Source organism: Megascapheus bottae, chromosome 18 (assembly GCF_031878675.1).
Source record: "Megascapheus bottae isolate mThoBot1 chromosome 18, mThoBot2.hap1, whole genome shotgun sequence".
In the NCBI taxonomy this organism is placed as follows: Eukaryota; Metazoa; Chordata; class Mammalia; order Rodentia; family Geomyidae; genus Megascapheus; species Megascapheus bottae.
This window is the reverse complement of record NC_143526.1, coordinates 32,537,988-32,553,351: the sequence shown is the minus strand read 5'-3', so window position 1 is coordinate 32,553,351 and position 15,364 is coordinate 32,537,988. Positions and strand designations below refer to the sequence as shown.

The 15,364-nt window shown below is 42.1% G+C and overlaps 1 protein-coding gene across 1 annotated transcript in view; it reads left to right on the top strand.

Moving 5' to 3' along the window:
* Positions 1–10,125, top strand: part of Mroh8 (maestro heat like repeat family member 8) — a 45,202-nt gene extending 35,077 nt beyond the window's left edge. The window contains exons 20-24 of the mRNA XM_090352319.1: positions 3,830–3,952; positions 5,385–5,484; positions 6,177–6,242; positions 7,068–7,236; positions 9,137–10,125. Of these exons, the coding sequence (XP_090208445.1) occupies positions 3,830–3,952; positions 5,385–5,484; positions 6,177–6,242; positions 7,068–7,213 (435 nt within the window). The 3' untranslated portion in view covers positions 7,214–7,236; positions 9,137–10,125. The remainder of the gene's footprint in view (positions 1–3,829; positions 3,953–5,384; positions 5,485–6,176; positions 6,243–7,067; positions 7,237–9,136) is intronic.
* Positions 10,126–15,364: the final 5,239 nt, after the last annotated feature.

Genomic DNA, 15,364 nt, shown 5'->3' with positions numbered 1-15,364 from the left:
TCTTTCTTCAACAGCTGGAACTCTGTACTGCCATCTCATTCAATTGTCCTTTGGCACAGGGCTGTCTTTTCATTATTTCGCATAAGAAAACTGTAGAGAATCTTATCCTTAATTTCAATTTTGAAAATTTTGGTCCATTGTGGCTAAATTCATGTATGGCGCTCTCTTTGAAGATTTACTATAATACTCAACCTACTACCTAGTCCTACGTGTGTTGCCTAGCTCAACAAACTTGATTGATGACAAATACTCTTTCTTCTTTGACTTCAAAGACTAACTCATAGCCTTGAGACAATTTGTACTGGGGTTGATGGTCAGAAAGGCTATCTTTTTTTTTGTAATGAATATAAGGGTTACATTATGTTCGCCAGATAGAAGGTGCATTACTTAACAATCATTGCTACCCCTTCTCATGTTTTTGTCCCCATTTCCCTCCCCTCATCTTGTTTTCCCCCTTCCCTATCCTATTTCAAATAAACAAATAAACATATATACAATATATCAGATAACAAGGTAAGATACTATAATAATATGAGATAACCAAGAGACAACAAAAGAGATGAGAAATAACATAGTACATTAAGAACAACAGTCACACCTTATATAGAAACTCTTATTTCTATATCTTGTAGGTCCTTTCATTTAGCCTTATCCTATATGGCCTTATGTATCTAGGTTTTGCCCTATTGTAAACCTCTGCTAGGAGAGTCCAAGGTTTATGACAAGTGAGGGAAACCATTGTGCCTATGTTCATTTGAGTCTGGCTTCACTTAATATGATTTTTTTCTAAGTAGAAAGGCTTCTCTTGTGAAGACTTTTTCTCTCCTAAATCTTCAATGGGTTTTTACCTATCGTTTTTCATTTAAGCCTTCCTAGGTTTTTTTTTTTGTTTTTTTTTTTTTTGCCAGTCCTGGGCTTGAGCTCAGGGCCTGAGCACTGTCCTTGGACTTTCTCAAGGCTAGCACTCTACCACTTGAGCCTCAGCACCACTTCTGGCTTTTTGCTATGTATGTGGGGTACCGAGGAATTGAAACCAGGTCTTCATGCATGCTAGGCAAGCACTCTACCACTAGGCCAAACTCCCGGCCCCCAAGCCTTCCTAGTTTTAATCCAGTAAGAGGTGGAAGGTTGAAATCTTACTTCCGTCATACTCAGCAGCAGCCTAAATCCAACATGTTATAACTATCAATTACAGGGTCCCAGGAAGGTAAGTTTAGACCACAGAGATGCTAGAAGAATGCTGGAGCTCTGGCCTTCTTGTACCTAAAATGAAAATCAAAAGTTCAAGTTCAGAGACATGACTTAGATTAATGGTGATCTTTGACACCTGTTGTAAGGAAAGTTTTATGGCTTTACAGCTAGAAATAATAATAATAATAATAATAATAAAAACATTTCAGATCCCCATCAAATATTGAACAGAGCTTCCCAAACATGCATCGTGGGGCTTACAACTATGTGGAAGCATTTATATATCCCCACTTCCATCTTTCTAGCCCTTGGCAATCAGGCAAAGACTATAGTAGCCAAGGTTCTAGGTTATTTCCCTACAAACTCTAAATCACCTCTAGCCACCTCCAGGCTCCTCAGAGGGTAGTATTAAGCAGCGAGGGGAGGTCTCACATATACTGGGTTAGGAGTCACTGGCACAGAAAACATAACAAATAATTATATATTAAGGGATGATGGAATTCCATATAGTAGTGAACTTATGTGATTTAGAGCTACACTACATGATGGATAAAATAAATACAATGTTAAAAAAAAAAAGCAAAGCCATATATACTGGTGGCTCACATCTGTAATCCTAGCTACTCAGGAGAATGAGATTTGAGGATCATAGTTTGAAGCTAGCCTGGGAAGGAAAGTCTGTGAGACTCATCTCCAATTAACCACCAGAAAACCAAAAGTGATGCTATGGCTCAAAGTGGTTAACAAGCAAAAAAGCTCAGGGACAGACCATAGGCCTTGAGTTCAAGCCCCACGATTGACAAAAAAAAGAGAAAAGACATAAAAAACATTAATACAAGAATGACAAATAGCTAGGCATGGTAGCTCACACCTGTAATCTTAGCTACTCAGGAGGCTGAGATCTGAGGATCAAGGTTCAAAGCCAGCCCGAGCACAGAAAGACCTAGACTCTTATCTCCAATGATCCTCTAGAAAACAGGAAAGTGGGGCTTGGCTCAAGGGCAGGGTGGTAGCCTTGAGCTAAAGAGCTCAGGGATAGCACCTAGGCCTAGGAATAGGGCAGCAACCTTGAGCTGAAGAGCTCAAGAGACAGCACCCATGCCCAGTTCAAGCTCCATGAACACCCCCAACAAAAAAGAATGACAAACAAAATTTGGGATGACAGGAATATTTAGACAATTTTAGTTTTGTATTGTTACAACGTCACAATGAGCATTATTGTACATATTTCCCTGTGTATGTGTGTGGGTTCTTTTTTTTTTTTTTTTTGCCAGTCCTGGGCTTGAGCTCAGGGCCTGAGCACTGTCCTTGGACTTTCTCAAGGCTAGAGCTCTACCACTTGAGCCTCAGCACCACTTCCGGCTTTTTTCTATGTATGTGGTACCAAGGAATCGAACCCGGGTCTTCATGCATGCTAGGCAAGCACTTTAACCACTAGGCCAAACCCCCGGCCCCGTGTGTGGGTTCTTATTAAGGGCACAGGCCTACAGTAGAATATCTGAATGATTTTTAGCTTTACTAGACATTTTCAAATTGTTAAACAAGTAGATGAACAATTTTTTCATTTATGACTAGTGCTCTACCAGTTGAGCAGTCGGGATGATGTATAGGGGGGTTACAGTTACATTCGTCAGGTAATGGGTACATTACTTCTTGAACCTTGATATCCCTTCTCTTGTTTTTGTCCCCCTTTCCCTATTCCTACCCCCTTCCCCATGATGGACTTTTAAAAATATACATAATTTCAGGTACAGGAGTGTGGCCTAGTGGTAGCTAGACTGAGGAGAAGTGCCCAGGGCCTGAGTTCAAGCCCCAGAACTGGCACTAATATATATATATATACATATATTACATATATGTGTATATATATAATTTTATTGATGATGAACTCTTAAAAACTGAACTCTTCAATTAAAAAAAAACAGAAAAAATGAACTCTTAATAGTTATGAACAGAGGAATTGAGATTGATTGGAATGCAGTGTGCATATTGCTATTATTAAGATATGAACTCATTATTTATTTTCACAAATCCCTAAAGAAAATGTCATGATCCTAATGTCTCATGGACCTGAGATAAAAATACTTGTAGCAATTCATCAGTGGTATTGAATATACATGAGCCATCTTGTGAGAACAATAAACCACAGAAAAAGGTCCACTTGTTTAGCTTTGCTCCTGTATCTCAATCAGGAATAGATCAGCACTAGAGTTCTTCAACCCAGAGATACCCCAAGAATGATAGGAGTTAGGAGGTATACTTCCCTGTGAAAAGATAGAGAAAAATAGCATGGGAGCAGCAATTAGGGCTAGGAACCTTGTCTCTAGAGCCTAGGAAAGAAGGATTCCACCCACATCTCTGCCCTGGGACCACATATGATACCTATCACTTTTGCCTGAGAACAGTACTTTCTATGTCCTCTCCAGAACCCTGCAGGGCTCATGGAGCCCCTCCAGGTCCTATATAGGGGAGCTGGAGGAAGGCAAGATTCTGGATCCTTCCCTTCCCTCACTTCAACCAGAGTAATTCTGAGCTTATAGGCTCTTCCCATTAGAATTGAGTTTCATTGAAGAAAGGTCACCTCAGCTAAAACATGTTTAAAAGTGCTGATGTATGACAATCTTTATTCCCCCCACAGGAGAGCAGGCGAGTCTTAACTATATGTGCCCAGTTCCTGAAGTGGAAGCTGCCTCGAGAAGTGTACTGCCAAGATCCCTTGTACATAAAGCCTGCTGAAGTTGAAACAATCTGCGACTTCTTCGTATGTGAGAAATAATGGCTTTGGGCTAGGAGTTTGACCTAGTGGTAGAGTGCTTGCCTAGCATGCAGGAAGGCAAGGGTTCAATTCCTCTGTACCACATACATAGAAAAAGCCAGAAGTGGTGCTATGGCTCAAGTGACAGAGTGCTAGCTTCGAAAAAGCCCAAGGACAATGCTCAGGCTCTGAGCTCAAGCCTGAGACTGGCAAAAAAGAAAGAAAGAAAGTCTTTAACTCTCTAACATGCTGATGTACTTTAAAAAAATTTTTTTGGACAGTTTTTAATGGAGGAATATAGAAAACAGAAAGTATTCCCCATCCCTCTTCACACTAGCAGTGAACTGCTTTGCATTGTGTATCTATGTTTTCTATAGTTCCTTCCCAATAGATACACAAATTCATATTCTACTTAGCCTCCTCCCTGCTGCTTCCCTCACAGAAAAGAATGGTAAACTTTTAGGGCTCTACTAACTTGGGCCAGAGGCTACACGTATCTGCTAAAAACCTTTTCATGTGGGCTGGGTGCAGTTGGTTGGCTCAGCTCACCCCTATAACCCTAGCTACTCAGGAGGCTGAGATCTGAGGATCAAGGTTCAAAAGCCAGCCCTGGCACAAAAGGACCTGAGACTCTTATCTCCAATTAACCTCTAGAAAACAGGAAGTGGGCTCAAAGGTAGGGTGGTAACCTTGAGCTGAAGAGCTCCGGAACAGCGCCCAGGCCCAGAGTTCCAGCCCCATGACCACCCCCCCCCCAAAAAAAAAGGCTTTCATGTGGACTGAACTGAAATGGGCTTGAGTTGTCTTTACAATTATCTCTAATAATTTCCTTGATAAAATGCATTGTCTTTCTCTTCATGAGAGCATGTTTAATGACTCCCAAGCAAGGGATGCTATGATGGGTTGGGCAGCAGGATGGCAACATGCCACTCGTTCTGTCAAGATCCAGATGACATCTTTTTTTCCTCACAACCATGGCAGAAGGCTTAAGTCAGGAAAACAAGAGGAAAGACATCTACAGTTTTCTAGAAATGCTCTATAGAACAATCTGGGTCCTACTATGAAATTCCAGGACGATTCCTAGGATTCTTCCAGTTGACTAGCCTGTGTAGTATCCAGAGTGGTCTCCTCTGAGCACACTTCCCAGGCTAGGAAGTTCACAGTATCCTGGTATCTGGCTTTCCACTGGGGATTATGTTTCTGTGCTGGGAAAAACCGATAGTTGGTACACTATGACACTGATAACAATACTTCTATCAAGAAATATGGTGCTCAGAATGGATAAGAGGGCAAGCTGTCCAGGTTAAATCATAAGCACTATGAAATTAAATTCCTGTTCTCCCTATCTTAGGCATGAGGTACCCAGAAAATGATGGTGTGGCTGATTGACATAATACTGCTACCTCACTGCCTTATACCCCCATTTTTCCTCCCTTAGGGAAAAAAATGCCAGGGGAAAATGAACATCCTAGCCCAGACATTGGTGTATTCCAGGAATATAAAACTTCCTATCAGAAGAGCAGCAGTCTTGTTTGTAGGTACAAAGAAAATCCTTTCATTTCGAGTCACTTTTATCCTGCATTTTGTCTAATTGTGTTGTTGAGTATCCCTCCCCTTTTTTTTGCCAGTCCTGGGGTTTGAACTCAAGGACTGGGCGCTGTTCTTTGCTCAAGGCTAGCATTTTACCACTTAAGCCACAGCTCTACTTCTGGCTTTTTCTGTTTATGTAACATTGAAGAATTGAACCCAGGGCTTCATGCATGCTAGGAAAGCACTCTACCACTAAGCCAGATTCTCAGCCAACTATCTCATTCTTTATGAAGCCAACCTGGAAAATACTTCTAGGAAAAAGGGACTATGTTATCTATAGATAACTATCAGGAAATCAGAAGTCATTTTTGGATTCTGCCTACTTACTGAAAGGCCAACTTAGCCAAGTGTCTACTTTTTGCTAATGCTAAATACTTGTTTTAATTTTTTTTTGCCAGTCCTGGGGCTTGAACTCAGGGTCTGAACACTGTTCTTGGGTTTCTCAAGGCTAGAGCATTACCACTTGAGCCACAGGACTACTTCTGGCTTTTTCTATGTATGTAGTATTGAAGAATTAAACCCAATCTTTGTGCGTGCTAGGCAAACACTCTACCACTAGGCCAAACTCCCGGCCCCTCAAGTTTTAATTTTTAACAGCAAAAGCCAAATCACAGACTCATTGACCTTATCCTGTATTTAGGGCTTTTATCAAAGTACATGGATCACAATGAGCTCAGGATTACGGGTACTGAATGGATAGAGAATGGTAAGTGATGACCTTTTTGGTTTTGAAAGCCACCTGTAATCTGGAACGTATCTAAGCCAGTAACTAGGCATCTCTAGAGACTCTCGCATCCCCAAACCCTGACTTACACAACAATAAAACCACTGGTGACTTTAGCTAAAGGCCAGTCTTGTCTCAGTCCAATTGCTCCTATGAGAAAAGGACATGACCTTTGTTTTAATGAATGTCTCAAAGACAGTTCCTAAAATTTGTCAGGAAAATAAGACATTGCCTGGAAATGCTGTTTGAACAAATTTTAATGCTATCTTAAGTACCATAGAGATGACTGAACTACATGCCATAAGCAGTTGACCTGTAAGGTGTAGGTAGCACTTACTAAAAGAGTTCTTTTATAGTCATGCAAATATTTTCAGAATTGTCTGGTAGTGAAAAGTCTCTCTAATTGCAGAACTCTGCAGAGTTGACACTGAAGATAATTCTCACTTAAGTCATCTTATAATTAGGAAATGTTATGAAATGAAATGCCAAGTCTCACAATCCAAAATTATTACTTTGTGAACCAAATTAAAACCATGAATAGTTCATTGCTTAAAAACATCTTAACCAGTGAAATAATTAGAGGCTAATTCTTAAGAAAGGTCAGAAGCTGGGTTGTGTGGCTCCCACCTGTAACTCTACCTGCTTGGGAACTAAGATAGGGAAGTTTGTACTTTGAGGCCATCACAAGCCAAAAGTTCGAGACCTTCATCTCAACTATTAAAAAGTGATGGCCGTGGGTATCTAGAGTGTTCACTTCTAGAGACCTAAGGGCTTTTCACCTCCAAACTCCAATTTCTTATTATGTAGAACTGAGAGATCTGCTGCAAGACCCTGAGCCCTCTCTGCGCCTAATTGCCTCCCAGGCTCTGTTCCGAGTCCAGAGGGTAGGAGAACTGGAGCCTGAGCAGTCAGTTTGCTGGCTGAGGAAACTTCTGGGTTGTCTGCCTACCTAGAAATGCAAAGCAAGCAACCTCAGGTAACAGTGATTCTTTCAGAAACAACAGAGGCTTCCTTTTCCATTAGGCAATGCCAGCATGATCCCAGCTCCATCCACTTAATTGCCATGTTTGGCATTAAACTTGGAAGTGGCTAAAGTAATTCAGGAGGGCAGATCTTGGTCTGAATGCTCAGATATAGTGAAAAATGTAATGAGTCACTGAGGTGTACCAGAACATCCATAAAGTTCCAATGGAAAATATGTGATGAATATTTTCTCCTAAGCAGAAACTTTCTAAGGAAGAGATTACTTTGTGTTAAGTGAATATCTTGGTAAACTGAAAATAAAAAGGTAAGAAATCCCTGAGAGATGCACTGTACTACTTAGAAATGGTTAGTTTGTGTCTAATCCTGGCCCTTAATAGGTGGAGAAACATACAGCAGAGAATCAGAGCTGAACTCTCTACTACAAAAAAGGAACATGGGAAAGAGAATGGAAATAGCAGATGACAAATAGACACGTCCAATAGGGAATGGTATTTTTTTTTTCTTCTGGTCAGTCATGGAGTCAGGGCCTGGGTGCTGTCACTGAGCTCCTTTTACTCAAGGCTAGTACTCTACCACTTTGAGCCACAATGCCACTTCCAGTTTTCTCGTGGTAAATTGAAGAGTCTCACAGTGTTTCCTTTCTGGACTTGTGTTGAACTATTTCAGATCTCGGCCTCCTGAGTAGCTACGAGTACATATGAATTGTATTCACCCACTCCTCAACAATCTATTGCTATCCTTTTATCCTTTCTCTCCCTGCTATGTCTCTGCTAAGATTTCTTTAGAAACTAAGCCAGGCTTGGTGGCTCACATCTGTAATCCTAGCTACTCAGGAGGCTGAGATCTGAGGATAGTGGTTCAGCAGTTCAAATCCAGCCTGGACACTAAAGTTGATGAGATTTGTATCGCCAATTAACCACTAGAAAACCAGACATGGCACTGAGGCTCTAGGGGTAGGGCAGTACCCCTAAGCTGAATTGCTCAATGACAGCACCCAGGCCCAGAGTTCAAGCCCCAAGATTGACCAAAAAAAAAAAAAAAGAGATGTATTTAGAAATGAATTTCTTCATGATGTACCATAATTTTTTATGGTTTGAGGGATGTAACAGTATACTTCAGATGCTCACTGCTCAGGAGAGGTCTTCATCTCTGGGGCCAGCAGGTATTTTGGCCTAAAAGGCAGGCCGTAATGGCCTGGTAGAGTAAATCTTCACCTTTGTGCAGAGATGAGTATGTTTAGGAGTGGACACTGATCGGGCCAGGAGTTTGGCTTGTCTTGCATCCATAAAGACCTGGGTTCGATTCCTCAGTACTACAGACTTAGAAAAGCCAGAAGTGGTGCTGTGGCTCAAGTGGCAGAGAGCCAGCCTTGAGGAAAAAGCCCAAGGACAGTGCTCAGGCCCTGAGTTCAAGCCCCAGGACTGGCAAAAAAAAAAAAAAAAAGAGTGGTCACTTATGTTAAACTTCAGTCCAAAATGTAGTTTGGTTGTATGCATCCTCCATTTTCTTCTTGTCCATATATGTAACCAACAAAATTCTCACTTTTGAACTAGTCATTTTCTAGGTTATCAAAAAAAAAGAATCCCATTTTATTTATTTGTTTGTTTATTTATTTACCAGTCCTGGGGCTTGAATTCAGGGCCTGGGCACTGTCCTTAAGCTTTCTCAAGGCTAGTGCTTTACCACTTAAACCACAGCACCACTTCCTACTTTTTCTGTGTGTTTGATACCAAAGAATCAAACTCAGGATTTTATGCATGCTACCACTAGGTCATATTCCCAGCCCAAGAATACCATTTTATTGAGTGTTAATAAAGAGTTGATTTAAGTACATCACTAATGAACTCTTTTAAGTTTATAACTACTTCATGTGTGCTATCTCTATTTTGCAGGAGAAGCTGCAGAACCAAACATGGAAATGACCTGACCAGGGTCATATAAGTAGTAAATGGGAAAGCCAGGATTCAGACCCAAATATTTTGGCTCCAAAGCTGACATTCTTGATTGGCCTGATGTTATTCTCCAGCCTACTCTTTCCCTAGAAAGGGAATTAACACAGATCTACCACAGTTGATCTCAGTTGCTGAGTTCATACTCCAACCTTCTGCTGTAAAGTGAGCCTTAAATATTTATCAATAGCAAGGGTTGAACCCTTTTGGCAGTAATGGGGATTGAACTCAGGACCTCACACTTGCTCAACAGATGCTCTACCAGTTCAGCAATGTTCCCAGCTCAAGATTGAACATTTCTTTCTTTAAAGCTAGTGAACCTTGCTTTTTAGTCAGAATATACATCTACTACTGAGGCAGAATTAGAGCGAAATGTGGTTTGGTGGTATGATCTTAGGCACTATTCCAGTCTCACAGCAAAAGTAAACTTTCAGTGACTGGAATATACATGTCTTTAAATTTCTGCATTTAAAAATGAGTGATTTTACTTTTTAAAATCTAAAAAGGGATTTGTGCTTTCAGAGGCTGAGTTTAGGATACAGTTTAAAGTCTCTAGTGACATATGATATTGAATGAATCCTTTTTCTGATTATTTTATGCTGTAATCCCTTTCCCCACAGGGAACTTTTTATTTTTTAAGTAACACAACTTGTAGGAAGTAACAAGCACATAATAATTATTCTATTTTATTTATGCTTATTAAAATTCATAGAGAAGCATTAAGAGACAAAGGGCTTTTTACTGAACTACCTCAACAGTTGGGAAAGGCTAAGAAGTGTCTAATGGTGATTATATTACCAAGCCTACTTAATCCAAAACCTCCATTGTTTTTACATAAGATTCTTCTCAGACAGGTTTATGATTTTGTAAATTTAAAAAATACACAAAACAAAAATTTCTGGACATTTAATTTTGTCATGTTGAAATAAAAGTTTAGCACAATAGAATGTCATTTTATTTTGATTTTCATCGTTACTGTTAAAACATAGTATTCTTCATCTACTACTGACCTGTCTATCTTTATTATTTTAAATTCCTATTTTAAGTTCTTGGAGTTTTGCTTTTTCCTCTTTATTAAGATATTAAGGATGAGTGCTCTTCCTTAGCTCACTCAAGGTTGGCCCTCTACTACATGAGTATCACCTCCAATTTCAACTTTTTGGTGGATTTCTTTTTTTAAATATGGCTGGCTTCAAACCTTGATCCTCAGATCTCAGCCTCCTGAGTAGATAGGCACCTAATTAAAATACCAATTTTATTGGAAATTCATCTTTTTAAATTTAAATATGAAATTATGAGAGATGAGATCGGAGAGGGGGAAAGTTCTCAGTAGCTGCCCTGGCAAGCAAAACATACTAAGTAAAATTGTAAGCTAGTTTGAGTTTCTAGCTTCCTCTTCCTTCCTTTTCCTATCTCCCTCACTGGAGATAAACTAGTTTTTTGTTGTTGTTGTTGTTTTGCTAGTCATGGGGCTTGAACTTAGGGCCTGAACACTGTCTTTGGGCTTTTCTCAAGGCTAGCACTCTGCCACTTGAGCTACAGCACCACTTCCAGCTTTTTCTTTGTATGTGGTACCAAGGAATCAAACCCGGGTCTTCATGCATGCTAGGCAAGCACTCTACTACTAGGCCAAACTCCTGGCCCCGAGACAGTAGAAACTAGTTTCTATGTGTAAATGATCGATAATATAAGGCTTCATGAAATTACACTTCCAGGATAGGGTTCTGAAGACAAAAGCATGAAGAAATGCTAAACATCACTAAGCAGAAAGTAGAGGAAAATGGGATAAGGAGATTAACTGTAGGTAAAAGTGAGAGATGGAGATGTTCCTGTTTTAAGGACATCACATTTTGTATGTCAAGAAGGATAGGAGTTGGGAATGCAGCTTAGTGGTAGAATGCTTGCCCAGTATGTATGAAGCCCTGGGTTTGATTCCTCAGTACCATCTACACAGAAAAAGCCAGAATGCTGCTGTGGATCAAGGGATAAAGTGCCAGCCTTGAGCAAAAGAAGCTCAAGTATAGTGCCCAAGCCCTGAGTTCAAACTCCAGGAATGGCAGAAATAAATAAGTAAACAAATAATTTTTTTAAAAGGAAGGATACTAAAAAGGAAAATAATTTGTAGGCAGTTCAAAGTCTGTGACCTTAAAAGAAATTTTTCTTTTTTTTGTGGGTCATGGGGCTTGAACTCAGCCTGGGAATTATCCCTGAGTTCTTCAGCTCAAGGCTATCATGCTACCCCTGGGCCAAGCCCCACTTCCTGTTTTCTAGAAGTTAATTGGAGATAAGAGTCTCAGGTCCTTTTGTGCCCAGGCTGGCTTAGAACTGATCCTCAGATCTCAGTCTCCTGAGTAGCTAGGATTACAGGCATGAGCCCACCACACTTGGTCCAATTAATCTCTAGTGGAACTGTGGCTCAAGGGGTAGGGCAGTAGCCTTGAACTCAGGGACAACACTAAGGCCCAAAGTTTGGGTAGTAGCCTTGAGCTGAAGAGGTCAGGGACAATATCCAAACCCAGAGTTCAAGCCCGACGACTGCCAAAAACAAATTTTTTTTTCAGGGGCCAGGAGCATGGCCTAGTGGTAGTGTGCTTACCTAGCATGCACAATGGTAGCATGCACATAAAAAATCGAAAGTGGTACTATGACTCAAAGTGGTAGAATGCTAGCCTTAAGAAAGCACTAGGGCATGGGCCAGGAGTTTGGCCTAGTGGTAGAGTGCTTGCCTAGCATGCATGAAGACCCAGGTTTCATTCCTGGGTACCACATACATAGAAAAAGCCGGAAGTGGTACTGTGGTACCATTTTCTAGAGATTAACTGGACCAAGTGTGGTGGCTCACACCAGTAATCCTAACTACTCAGGAGGTTGAGATCTGAGGATTAAGGTTTACAGCCATAGGGGGCACAAAAGGAACTGAGATTCTTATCTCCAATTAACCTCTAGAAAATAGGAAATGGGGCTTGGCTCAAGGGTAGGGAGGTAGCCTTGAGCTGAACAGCTCAGGGACATTGCCCAGGCAGAGTTCAAGCAAGCCCCATGACCCACAAAAAAAAAAAAAAGTCTGTGGTCCTTTAGTTCCAGGCTGGCTTGATCCTCAGATCTATCAGCCTCCTGAGTAGCAGGCCAAACTCCCGGTCCAGTTTCTTTGACTTCTAAGCAAAACATCATTAAGGTATTATGTGACAGGGGCCGGGAGCATGACCTAGTGGTAGCATGCTCTCCTAGCATGCACAAAGCCCTGGGTTCTATTCCCTGGTACCACACAGACAGAAAAAGCCAAAAGTGGTGCTGTGGCTCAAGAGGCAAAAAAGTGTCCAAGGAAAGTGTCCAGGCCCCGAGTTCAGGCCCCAGGACTGGCAAAAAAAATATATATGTGTGTGTGTGTGTGTGTGTGTGTGTGTGTGTGTGTGTGTGTGAGACCTTAGCTGGGAGTGTGGCCTAGTGGTAGAGTACTTACCTAGCATGCACAAAGCCCTGTTCCTCAGTACCACATACATAGAAGCTGGAAGTGGTGTTGTGGCTCAAGTGATAGAGCGCTATCATTGAGAAAACTCAAGGACAGTGCGAGGGTCTTGAGTTCAAGCCCCAGGACTGGCCAAAAAAAAATTTTTTTTTTGTGATATTGCAATCCTCTGGCTGTTAGCCTCCTGAGTATCTAGGAAAAAAGATATGAGCCCCTGGCACCCCACAGGTCTGTTTCTTGGAAGAAAATTTCAGAAATGTTATTCTGAATATATTTTGTCACCAAACGGAATGTGCATATGTTCTGATGGATAAATACCTTTAAATTAGCATTTCAAGTTAGGTTGTTCTTTTAGGCTTCTCATTTCCTTACTCAAAGTCTAAAGGGATGGGGGGAGGGAGACAATGAAATATCCCTGAGAGGGGCATGGGTCCCTATGAGCGGGTGCTACTTTCCCTGTAAGGACCCATTAATGACTGACCATCAACCTGTGTGTCAGTGGCTTATGTTTGTAGTTTTAACTACTTAGGGGGCTGAGCTCTGAGGACCTCAAAGCCATCCCAGGAACAAGGCAGGAAAGTTCATTACACTTTTTTTTTGTTTTTTTTTCTGCCAAATTTGGGGCTTGAACTCTGGGCCTGGGCATTGTCCCCAAGCAACTTTTTGCTGAAGGCTAGCAGTCTACCACTTGAGTCACAGTGCTACTTCCAGCTTTTTCTATTTACGTGGTACTGAGGAATGGAACCCAGGCCTTCATGCATGCAAGGCAAGCACTCTACTACTAAGCCACATTCTCAGTCCCCACAAGACTCTTATTTAATAATAAAGTACCGAAACAAAGAAGGGGGGGAGGGAAAGAGGAAGGAAGTAGAGCTGTGGTTCAAGTGGTAGAACACCTCTTGGAGTTGATAAACTATTTTTCTGTTTTTGTCAGTCGGGGCTTAAACTCTGGGAACTCCGGGCCTGGGCCCTCCTGAGCGCTTCAGCTCAAGGCTACTACTCTACCACTTGAGCCACAGTTACTTCTGGCTTTATGGGTGGTTAATTGGATATGAGTCTATGGCACTTTTGTACCTGGGGTTGCTTTGGCTTTGAATCTGGATCCTCAGATCTCAGTCTCCTGAGGAGCTAAGATGGGGGGTGTGAGCAATGGTTGTCTGGATTTTTTTTTTTTTAAGACGGGTTAGATGGGTAGTTCTTCTGAAGAAAGGCATTTGCAAATTAAGTGCCTGCTTAGAGCATAGCAAATTGAGGGACAGAAGCATATATTGTTCAAAGAACTTCAAAATGTAATAAGCATCTTTGAAAACAAAATTAGAACTGTGTTGTACTTTCTAGCCCTGATTCTGTGGTCTCAGATTGTCTGTTTTGAATTACATTTGGCAGAATGTATACTACAATCATTTTGGCCTTGAAGTCTCTAGAGGTGTTAATCAGGCTCAAAGCACATGCTCTCGAGGAACTCTGAAATATTAGACAATAACAGGGAGTCTAATCAGCAGCAGTCACACAATAGGATAAAAACGAACCATTTTCATCTTCATTTGTGTCTGGATTAAAAAATGAAGGCATAGTAAATCTACTTCATTACTCACACTTCATTTTCTACTTAAAAGCTCAGTTTAGGTATGTTAGGGTTAAGGAAAACAGACCTTAAATGAAGGAGACCACAGTAATATTTAAAAAAATCTTTATTATTATAAAAGTAATGTACACAGGGGTTACAGTTACATCAGTCAGGTAAAGAGTAGATATTTTAGACACTTGTCACCCCTTCAGTTTTCTCCTCTTGTCCCCAACTCACAAATTATACAGTGTCTAGTACCTCTGCTGCTTTTGTTTCTCCATTCGTTTCCCCTTATCCTCCTAACCAAGACATTTAGCTGTACTCCAATGACCAAGGGCAGACAAGTAAATACCTGGCAAAAAAAAAACAACCCACGTTGACATCTTGGCATTTCTTCTTCTTTCGTGGGTCACGGGGCTGGAGCCTGGGCTCTTCAGCTCAAGGCTACCACCCTACCCCTAAGCCTCGGCCCTCCTCCCTGTTTTCTAGTGATCTCTGGTTCTCTAAGTGTCCGGCTGGCTTAGAGCCTCAAGCCTCACATCTCGGAACACCGTAAAAGGTAACACAGGGGATCAATACAGTAGACGAGGTGGCGCCCGAGCGCGTGCGGGAGCTCTGCAGGGTGGAGGTCGATTGGGACAAGAAGCACCTACTGAAAAGGGATGGAGTTACGTCTCTGGCTTCAGGCCAGCTCTACGGAATCAGCTGCCCCCGAGGTGACAAAGCGTCCCTACAGTCCTGCTTCGCCAGTCCTCGGTCCCGCTCAAGCCGCCTCCACGTGCGAACTCGAGCCGACGGGGTTTAACACCCACGGCGGTACCAGATCTAAGGCCCCGGGGCTGGCGCTGGGGAAGTCGTCTCGCTACCTAGAGAATCCGCCGCCCAGAGGGCGGCGCCCGGACTACAATCCCGGCGGCCCTCGCGCGGCGCGGATCCCTCCGCCCCGCCCCACCCAGCCTACGGCGCGCCGCGTCCAAGTATCCCCACCTGCTTACTCCAAAGCCCACTGAGGGCAACGCTAGGTCCCCTCGGAACCCGCAGTCCATCCTCTGCGTTTTCCGATCCTGTTTCTGGAGAAGGTCTCCTGGAAACTTCAGAGTAGAAAGGGACTCTTTGCGGGGGATGGGCGAGGCGGAGG